Genomic DNA, 10,607 nt, shown 5'->3' with positions numbered 1-10,607 from the left:
ACCTTCTTCCTCCCGAGCTCTCAGCATGGCACTCAAACATTCAGCCACCAAAATGAAAAGATAGGGTGATAACGGGTCCCCCTGCCTAAGCCCTCTACCCGGAATCACTGGCCCCCATTCCTTCCCCTCAACCAGAATTGAGTACCGCACCGTAGTCACACACTCCCTCATCAATCTCACCCAATGATCCCTGAAACCCATTTTCTGAAGCACCTGCCACAAGAAACCCCATTCAACACGATCATAGGCTTTACTCATGTCAACTTTTAAGGCCCCATATCCCCCCCGATCCCCAGGTTGGCGTTTTAAACAGTGGGCTGACTCAAAGGCAATCAAAACATTGTCCACAATCGACCGACCCGGGATAAAAGCACACTGAGCAGGGGATATAATAGAGTCTAACAACACACGCAGCCTAGTAGCTAAGAGTTTTGCAATAATTCGGTACACAACATTACATAAAGCAATAGGGCGGAAATCAGACATTAACACTGGGGATTTGCACTTAGGGATCAAGACAATGTGTGTATCGTTTATATCTTCTTGCCATCTTTTCATGGTTACTGGTTCGTTGCCATACTTATAATTTATATACTGCATGTTCACAATTCAAATTGTAAACATTCTAGGTAAATTTTAAATATTTAGTATATAAAAGTATGAATATTCAATAGATAAATTGTAAACATCTTAGTATATAAAAATTGTGAACATTCAGTATATAAATTGTGTATTTTTAAATCTAAATTCGCAGAATAATTTGCCATCATCTGAACATAAAGATGACATCTTTTCTTAAAGTTTATCCGTTGAAAAATGCAATCGCTATATCGTGCATCACGACGCACATAAAATTGTGCACTTTGCGCCTTCCAAAACGACGTCGTTTTGTTAAGTTGTGGGAAATTAACGCGACAGAGTGTATGCATATTCTGTTATATACAATTATGTACTTTATGTTATACAATTATGTACTTTTTTTTTATACAATTGTGTACATCCGAAATAGTAAATTTATGTTAAGAGTTTATGTGTATTATGTTAGATTATGTGTATTATCGTTTCAAAAAAATATATGTGTATTTTGTTATACAATTATATACATTCTATTATACAATTATGTACATTTTCGTAATATGAGATTTTTCTTTTTAAGAAGTTAAAAGCTAACACACGAAAACAGAATTTCCAAAAAAAAATACAAAACAACGTCGTTTTGCATTGTGCGCCTGATGCACGATATAAATTACCTGAAAAATAGGTACTGCGTGGTTGTCCTTTACAAAGCTACGGGCCTAATTTTCTCCCAAAAAAAAAACTATGGGCTTAAGCGGTTAAGGGCTTCTCGGGCTACAGTGTAATTAGGTTGGGCTTTCAATGCGTCCTCGTAAGCCTTTTGGGCCTCATTCTTAAGCCCCTTGCGTTTGTAGCAATCGCCTAACAAACAAAACGCCTTGGCATTATCGCCCTTCAACCGCACTGATTCCACCAGGTCCTCAACCGCCGAGTCAACTCGCCCACGGCGACTCGCCGCCAACTGCAGCTCTGCCCGCTTGAACAGCGCGTCCGCCCGCTCCGGATCGCCGAGAGACTTCGCCACCGCCGGTGACAGGGCGGCGTCGATCGCGTCGAGAGCCGAGGTCTTGAACCCCAGCACCTCGAGAGCCAGAGCCTTGAGTATGTGAGCCGCGGCGTCCTTGGGATCTAGAGCGATTGCTGCGTCGGCTTCGGACTCCGCAGATTTGGCTAGCTTCGTAGTGGTTGATCTGTCCTTGGCTGCTTTCGCTTGAGCAAGGTGCTGGGCGCCTTGGATGAAGTGGCGCTTGGCTTGCATGTCGGCTCGATTTCGAAACCGCAACCTGGAGAAGAACTTTTGGGGAATGTTGTGCATTAAGAGGAACATGAAGAGAGTGAGCAGGATCAGAGCTGCCTGTAGAAGAAGATCAGTCCACATTTTGCTTGTATCTTCCCCTTCCTTCAAGAATTCTATTTCTATTTCTATCTCCTCCCTCCCTACCTACTGTGACGGTCGGAGATCCAGAGGATAATAATGTAGTAGTCCCAGCTGTTACCAGAAACATCTACCTCTACAAGTATATATACAATATAATAATGTCTACCCGCATTAAAAAAACTCCAAAAGTTCTATCATCATCCACACTATAAGAAAATTATAACTTATTTTGTTTAATTTAATTAAACAATTAATATGAGTGTTTGATTAATTAACTTTTTATAACAACGTTTCAAAATTCATTTTCAATCAACAAGTAATTTTTTCAATCAGTTTTTGGAAAAAGTCATTTTACAAATAATAAACAGCTAACACTTTTCTACAATTAAATAATAAGCAGCTCTCAACTAATTTTCAATTCACCAAACACCTTCTTATAATCAACTAATGCTATTAATTAGTCAAACCCACTAACACAATCAGCTACCAACTACTCCGTATTTAGCAAATACTCACGTTATATAATATATAATATATATAATAATAACACAATAAGAGCAAATATGTTGCTTGCTTTATTTAGGTTTTAGTAATTCATAAGCAGCACAGTAGTAGCTACAAATAAGGTCAAACCATCACACTTTGCAGTTACTTACTACGGAGTATTTGATTGTTTAAGCTAGCTATTGAGATGGTTCGCATTGGAAAATAGTGAAAATACCCAGTCATATATATTATATACATTGGAATGACCCGGCCTACCGTGAGAATACTTGAAAGCATTATTACTAATGGGCGGGGTTTCTTATGCTCATCCTGTCTGAATGGACGACTGTGATGGAGACCTCAACAGCTTCTTTAATGTTCCCACGATACTAGCAAACGATGGGCGCTGAACAGGGTCACTGTAAAAGAGCATAAATAAATAAAATGAACCAGAAACAATGTGGCTGAAAATGGAACGGTGTGGAAGCGAAGCATTTAGAAAAACAATACTGGCAGGCTGTATAAATGTATAATGGTCTTTGTTGAACTATGTACTTACTCATCCCAGCAAGCTTCCATTAGAGATGCCAATACTGGAGGAACATTTTGTGGGATGACAAGCCTCCTGTTCTGATAAGCAACAGCTCCAACCACCTGAAAGTTTACATAACTTGTGTTCAGGAAGGGAATGACAAAGCCTTCTGTTCTGGTAATCATGCACAAGTTGTTTGATATTTGAATGTATTATTAAGCGGTAGGTGAAGATGCTAAAAAGGAGATCATTAAGACAGAATAACAAGCAAAACATGGGAGTTAAATGAACCTGAGCAGGGCCAAGTCCATTCCAAGGTTGTTGCATGGTTACAAGCTCCCACAAAATCACACCAAAACTGTAGACATCAGACTTCTCATTTGACGGTTCTCCACGAAGGAATTCAGGGGCCATCCACTCTGGCTGAAATAAAAAAGCAAGGTTGTTATGTGCTGATTGTTACATTGTAAGTGCCCAACCACCTGATATGGATAATGCAAGGGACTACATCATCAGTGATGATCTACTGGAGGCCAATTGCCCATAAGGAAGTGTGAAAATAAAGATACAATTCCTTGCACGCAACAAAACTAGCCATGATTCCACTCATGCCCATGAGCTATTATTTTTCTCACTAAACCATAAACAGGACAGTAACCACTATCAGCAAGGACCTCCTATCTAAGTAAAAAGAATATTCCACTAAAACTCGAGAGCAAAGAAGAGAAGAGAACCGGTCATGTGACAAGAAAGATTCCCTCTCACACTGGAGATGGAGGACCATTGTACTTTAAATTGCATGATAAGTGGATAACAAAGAGGTCTAAAATTGACTGCAGAGTTCATCACAGTCAACGTTCCCCAGATATCTTGTGCATGTTATCACCTTAAATATCCTCATCCAACTTAAGCTGGTTCTGGATTTTATAATCTCGTCACCCCTGACATCTTATGATGAAAGATGGTGAATGGATCACAGAGGCACATAGAAATATCTTTGATTTATATTGAAGTATTAATATTGCTTCTATAAAATTATCCAGCCCAGAGGATCTTTCTAGTGAATATGCATGAAAGAAAATGTGCAGAATGTGGGCTAAGAAAGGGACATACAGTTCCAGCAACCGATTTTGATGATATGAATGTGTTTGCTTTAAATCTTGACAAACCAAAATCACACACCTGAGCCAAGATATTCAAATTAGTTAAGCCATGTATGGTTTTAAGGAAATCATTTAATAGATCAGTAGGCAACAATTTACCTTCACAATCCAATTTTTATCAACCAATAGATTAGGAGTTTTGAGATCCCAGTGAACTATAGGTGGGCTAAGACAATGAAGATAGTTGATACCCTTGGCCTGCATAAGCACCCATAAGAAAACTTTCTGCCATTAAAACATGAAAAGGCTAAAAGGGCATTGGAAGTCAGTTGACACAAACCACATCCAGAGCCATACGCAGCTTCCTTCTCTGATCCATTACTTCACCAGCAGCCGGCCTATTTATCAGGCGGTATAGACTTCCTCTGTTTCAAAATCAGGTTTACAAAATTTAATCAGACTGTAAATTACAACCTAAGAATGCCTTTAGATTCATTATACAGAGAATGAGATCCACTTTACCTCGGTAAATACTCAGTCACTATAGATAGATGTGGACGCTTTGTGACAGCACCCATGAAGAGAACAACATTAGGGTGACGGACTCGTTTCATAATTGCAACCTTTAAAGGAAAACATCGAATCAATAAAATACTTGTAAATAAAAGTACAGCAGCAAATCAGCAAAAGACCAGGATGAGAAAAAGGATTTAGTAATAAAAGTACAGATGAAAGTGGTGCCTGTTCTTTTCCTCTTCATTTAAAACATTTATCCAGTTTAGACCATTTATGAGAGAGAATTATAGAAATCAAGATCATCCGGATAATCTGTCCATGCTAGGTTATATAAAAGTGAATCCATTTGCCAGGAAGTATCACTAAAGTAAATCTGGCTATATGGAAAATAGATTGTATATGTTGCTATCTTCCTATTTATTGTTCTCTTTTGCCATTGAAATCCTTACTGTCCTACAATCTGCATGTAGCTTGAAACACTTTTTTCCTGAGAAATTACATACAGTACGGGGAAAAGAAAGATAAAATGCATTGGTGGTCACAGCTCAAGCAAGGCTCATGATAGTTACTAGTGCCAAAGAAGGGAGGGAGGTTGTAAAGTAAATCATTCAAGTCTCACTGCATGCACACACCTCCCTTAGGAACTCTCTCAACTGATCATCATGAAAATCTTGGACAGTTAGCACCTTGACTGCAACATCCTGGCATTGTACATTTCAATTAGTTGTTCAGTTCATACTTAAAATACGAATACTGCAGTTGCTATAATTTTGCAAAATCTTATTTCCAAGTGTAGTTTCCATACTTTTGATGCATGACCTCCTTTTTTACTTCCTAAATTAACATGTATGGCAACTGATGCTCTCAGATGTCTAAATCTGTTACATATCAATCATCAAGTTATTTCCAAAAACATTTCCTATATATTTGATGTATGACTTTTATCTTTTACTTCCTAAGTTGACATGTATGACACTTGATGCTCTCAGATATCAAAATCTGTTGCAATTCAATCATCAAGTTATAGGACATCAGGAAAGGTATTGAAAATATTTCTAGATGAGAATGTCCTCATCAAGAAATGACATGAACTTGAGTTCCTCTGACAGAAAAAAGGCCCTAAGAGCTTTACTGACAAAAGCATGCAGGGTTGTCTTTTCCATCAATTGAACTTTACACTATCAGCTGCAGTAATCTGCTTTCTTAAGCTTTGTTTCCAGATAAATTGATGCACTCTCATGTTTTTGTTCATCAACATCTACAAACAAACTTGAAGGGTACATTACTAACCGATCCATGCCATTCAGCTCTATGCACAGTTCCAAATGAACCTGCATTGGATAATAATTGCGTTATTACCAAACTCATTTTTTGTGGAAAATTGTATCATATATAACCCCATTATAAAAAAACTAACTAAAGGTGTACCAGCACCAACACGCTCCTTGATATGTAATTCATCCCATGAGATCTCAAGCCAATCCATTGCAAGAGAAGGTTCAAGAGTCAAGTATTTAGGAATTGTTGAAGTAGAATGTTTTTCATAATTCTCAAAGCTGCTTTCAATCTCTGTTACATCAGAATTAGAGGCAAAAGTTATTTTAGGTGGTCTGCCAGGATATACGGGCATTTTTGATAGAATAATCTCTTTTTTGTATGTCTGTTGTATAACAATTTTATCATCTCCAAGTCTAGTGTCTCCATCTTCCATAATTTCAGCAGTGGCAAAGGCTTTAGGTGATTCAAACCCAGCAGATTGATTAGGACCATACAAAGAATTTTTGGGGATGTTGTTCTCCTGAGCGTCCTTGACCGGATGATTTCCATCAACAGTACCTGTACAAAGAAAGAAAATTATGAGCATTATCAGATCCAGCCAGCCAGCAGCATCTAGGAAAAGAACAGAAGAAAAACTTCAGGGCTGTATGCATGCATTCAAACAAATTTGTTTAGATTTAGCAAGTGAGAGATAGCAGGCCAACATTCATGCCTATGCGAGTTCATCATGTAACAGAACCAAAAAATAATGTTTGATGGAATATTGCACATACAGGTATTAGCAATATCTTACTTCCCCTTGTTAACAGATATTTTGAAGATTTACACAAATGACAAACCTAACATTATTCTAAACAGACCAAGGACATCTTTCTACCACTATTATTGAACTACATCTAAACTATTGATTCAGACTTTGAAGACCAATTTATGCCAGCACACATCATTAGCTTAGTCATAATGACTGTATGCATAGAGCATGGGTGACAAACTTTGAAGCAGTGCATAATGTAGCATACCTGAGCATACACCACTTGGACAGGCAAAAGTATAATTGGAATTCTCCAATTGACATTTTATATCACAATCCATGTAAGGTTGTTGAAATTCCTTTAGGTGAGAAATTTGAAAGGGTGAAGGAACAGAAGAACAAACACTTCCATTGATTGAGGAATCTGGATCATGGACATTTCCTGGTTCCCCAATTAGATCAACCACAAATTCCCTGTTAAGGCATATATTCACGTTCAATGAAATTGAACTGAGAACGAGATGAAGTAGAAAATAAAATACCATCTCATTTGTTTCCATAAAAACTGTCTCAAACACAAACTAATGCATCTATCTTGGACGGAGGGAGTAATATTTAAAAAGCAGCCAAGTAAATCCTGGTGAAAGGACTCCTCTTTTCATAAGATCCTACCTCCAGCTATTTCTTCATCTCACAAGAAAATGAATGAGAAGGTAAAACTACAAGAACACCACAAAAGGAAAGAAATGCAGGAAAATGGAAATGAAGAGCAACAACATTTCCTCTGCTGCAATTAGAGTGAGATTTGCAGAACATGCAAATTATTTTACCTAGAGAACTTTCGGTCATCCTCAATTTTTACAAGACATGAAGAGCGATGATCTTCAACACAATACTTGCATCCTCGAGCTATCCTGCATGGCAAACCTACATAATCTGCCAATTTCTACACAACAGAAGAGTAACCAATTAAAATTCAAGGTGCATAATAGGAAATGAAAAAGCAAAAGGGATAAAATGTCGAACACTTTGTTCAATCTTCTCCAACTAGGTGAAAGTATCCTTGTGAATCACCTTGAATAAAATAGCTCTATGCCTGCAGAGCCCTGCTGATAAATTACCAATTGGGAGCACAATGCACCTCTCGAAATCCTTTAATCTCTTACTTGCAATTTTCCAGCACATATGAAGATCACCTTGCTCCACCGGAAAAGATCCCCTTATATTCAACAAATTTAACAGTATCATAAAGAAGTAAACACAGATTCAACGGGTAGGCTAAGAAGAAAGTTGAGATTACCCCATATGGACAGCCACAAGTTTGCCAAGTTTCTCTACTAATACTAACATATTTTCTGCAGTGAAGTACATTTCTTGAGCTTTATCCTCTAGTTCCCTTAGCCTTGAATCCCCTTGTCGATCAATTAGGATCACCTCCATTGAGGTCTCACTGGGTTCAGTTTCTTTAAGTGCCACCAAAGACGGTAAACTTTTACCTTCTTCCAAATCATTGCACATGGCCCACAAATATGGATTCACTCCCAAAATGTTATAGAACCCATCAGCTATCTTGTCAGCATATGACAAGCAGCCACTTACCTGAAATTCAAGTATTGGGAATTAAATCAGTGAGACGTGTCAATAACTATTAACAAATTCTCATATGAAGTTGGCTGTAGAGTAAAATCAGAAGTTTCGTCATGACTAATACCTCAGATTGATGACACTATATAAGATCTGATGACATTTTAACACATTTTGATCCCTTTAATTGAGTTAGAGGCTTTTAAGGTAAATGAAAAAGAGCTATATACCCAAAGATGATATGAGACAGTTTCAGGATCAGAAGATCCGGCATGCCCCTTTACACTTCGGCCCTCCGGTAGAAGCATGAGCTCAGCAGCAGCAAGCGTTGCTTGCTGTACAAGCGTCTTGGCAAGCGTGAGTTGTAAGTAATAGCTCTCCTTTGACCTCTGCGCCAAGCCATCCACCCAATTAACACCTTGCTCCGCCTGTACCCCTCCGGTTGTCGACAACTCCGAATCCTTGACCATGGTACTAGGCCAGTAATTCCCTTCCAATGTGGTCCCGGAAAAGAAACTCCTCGCGTAGCTAGTACTCTCCCCGCTCGACAACCGCTGCAACGGTACTTGCCTCTCGAAACCCAACGCCTTCTCTTTCCCATATACACCACTGTAATTGCTGCCCGACGTTTGCCTCCGAAAACCCGCCCCATTCTCCTTTTGCAGACCCACGCTACTATAATTGCTGTCACTACTCGATAACCGTTGCAAAGACAGCTTCTTATCATTCCCAACCGGAGTTACCTGTTCCGGCACCGGGGGATCGAAGCCAACCACTTCCGGCACCAAGAGGCGGTGTTCATGGTTGTCAACCTCGCAACCATCATCGACTTTGATCTTCACGTGACGATTCTGATTTAAGGACGACTTTTTACCCGCCAACCAGCTGACGAAAGCGACCAGTTGCTTTCCATGGATCTTGTCACCGCCCGTGAAGCGATCAGATGCGCTTGAACGCGCAGAGTTGTGGTCTTCCTTTGTGAGCTGGTTAAATGTGGCATCACCACGTTCCTCTCCCGAAGATTCATTTTCACTATCATCACACTTCTTCTCGTGACCCAACAGAAACTTTGTTGACGACGCGTCGCATCCGCAAGCACGATCCGGGAATTGCCTCGGAAAGAAGTAAGTGGTCCTGTGCGGCATTTTCACAAACGTCCCTGAAATTCAAAAGTTTTTGGAGAAAAAAGGGGATTCTCAACCCTCAAGTCCTCAACTACCCGCTACTTCAATTCATCGACAGCGACAGCTCCAAAACCGAATGCATCCGTACAATGGCTGCAAATTTCTCCACCTCACTGACTCCATGAACATCAAAAAATCACATCACATTAACTCGTTAAGGTTCCCCCAACTTTCAACACATCAAATCCAAACACGCCATCATATTAATTTTCCTAAAAATTGAACGTTCACGAAACAGCAGATATGATCATGTACAATTTACTAATCAGTACTTCATTGAAATGCAACCTTTGATTATGATATATATATATATATATATATATATATATAATAGCATACAACATACACACATATACATGCACTGATGCACATACACTTCAGATTAAAGGATGAAAAGTGATTTCAGAAACGCAGAGATTAGTCAGTGTGTACTTACAGAGATATGAAGGTTGAAGAGGTGCATGGGAACGGTGGCGGTGAGATGATGAGAGAGACGGGGAAGAAAGCTGGGAGGAAAGGTGGATGGTTTTAAGCGTGAGGGAGGAAGGCAGGAGTTGAAATCGGTGGGAAAATTGAAAAGTAAAAAAGGGGAAATGGCGTCTGTGCACCGCATGGCTGGATGCGCGCGCGCCGTTCCTATGCAGCCCACGTCAGGTTTAGGCACGACGCCATCCATTCGACACGTATGTAAAGTGCACTCGGTGCCAAGGTGCATGCATCCGCAGTTGTTAGTTGTTACTTGTTAGACAGTTGAGTATGGTCCACACAACACCGAGTTTTTTGCACTTTTGATCCCACGCCTATAGTGACATTATCAGAATTGATCCACGACTTTTAAACCTTGCAATTTTAGTCCATGACTATTGTTTTTTTTTAGCAAAAATGGTCCTTCTGGTCACTTTTCCGTCAAAATTCCACCGGAGTAAAATTTCTTCATTTTTAAGAGGGTTAAATTTGACATTTTCCTTAACAATTCTTTCTAGATCAAAAACAATTATTTATTGCAAAATATGGCAGAAAACAATCAATAATACAAGCCCTCTTAAATATGTCAAATTTAGCCCTCTTAAAAATGAAATTTTTTTACTCTGATGAAATTTTGATAGAAAAGTGACCGGAAGGACTATTTTTGCCAAAATAAAAAAACAATAGTCGTGAACTAAAATTGCAATGTTTGAAAGTCATGGATCAATTCTGATAGTGTCACTATAGTCGTGGG

At 39.1% G+C, this 10,607-nt stretch overlaps 2 protein-coding genes across 3 annotated transcripts; both read right to left on the bottom strand.

Annotated features, from left to right (window-relative positions):
• Positions 1 to 1,318: 1,318 nt before the first annotated feature.
• On the bottom strand, positions 1,319 to 1,954 carry LOC109149191. Its single transcript, XM_019296854.1, has one exon. It carries the CDS (start codon positions 1,952 to 1,954, stop codon positions 1,319 to 1,321), a length of 636 nt encoding a protein of 211 aa, XP_019152399.1.
• A 709-nt stretch (positions 1,955 to 2,663) lies between these two features.
• On the bottom strand, positions 2,664 to 10,007 carry LOC109149098 (serine/threonine-protein kinase CTR1-like). Of its 2 annotated transcripts, none has more exons than XM_019296737.1 (16): positions 9,825 to 10,007; positions 8,435 to 9,501; positions 7,921 to 8,219; positions 7,695 to 7,839; positions 7,451 to 7,566; positions 6,889 to 7,094; positions 6,020 to 6,427; positions 5,882 to 5,922; positions 5,224 to 5,292; positions 4,598 to 4,698; positions 4,416 to 4,500; positions 4,235 to 4,333; positions 4,086 to 4,154; positions 3,264 to 3,395; positions 3,000 to 3,094; positions 2,664 to 2,859 (listed from the first exon to the last, which is right to left on the bottom strand). In XM_019296737.1, the coding sequence occupies exons 2-16, from the start codon at positions 9,347 to 9,349 to the stop codon at positions 2,766 to 2,768; spliced, it is 2,874 nt and encodes a 957-aa protein (XP_019152282.1). In that variant the 5' UTR covers positions 9,350 to 9,501; positions 9,825 to 10,007; the 3' UTR covers positions 2,664 to 2,765. The 2 variants fall into 2 exon arrangements, with proteins under 2 accessions (XP_019152282.1, XP_019152283.1); XM_019296738.1 differs by having other exon boundaries at positions 8,435 to 9,481.
• Between the last annotated feature and the right edge of the window lie 600 nt (positions 10,008 to 10,607).

This window comes from Ipomoea nil, unplaced genomic scaffold, assembly GCF_001879475.1.
Source record: "Ipomoea nil cultivar Tokyo-kokei standard unplaced genomic scaffold, Asagao_1.1 scaffold2159, whole genome shotgun sequence".
Lineage (NCBI taxonomy): Eukaryota > Viridiplantae > Streptophyta > Magnoliopsida > Solanales > Convolvulaceae > Ipomoea > Ipomoea nil.
The sequence above is the reverse complement of the archived record's forward strand: the minus strand, read 5'-3'. Positions and strand labels throughout refer to the sequence as shown.

Bases quoted from the DNA above. Each gene is read 5' to 3' on its own strand.
- LOC109149191 (XM_019296854.1), bottom strand. From the start codon at position 1,954: ATGTGGACTGATCTTCTTCTACAGGCAGCTCTGATCCTGCTCACTCTC.
- LOC109149098 (XM_019296737.1), bottom strand. From the start codon at position 9,349: ATGCCGCACAGGACCACTTACTTCTTTCCGAGGCAATTCCCGGATCGT. The intron at 5,293-5,881 runs GTTAGTAATGTA...GTACAATGCCAG, and splicing joins GAGCTGAATGGCATGGATCG to GATGTTGCAGTCAAGGTGCT. The intron at 4,155-4,234 runs GTAAATTGTTGC...ATCTTGGCTCAG, and splicing joins ATAAAAATTGGATTGTGAAG to GTGTGTGATTTTGGTTTGTC.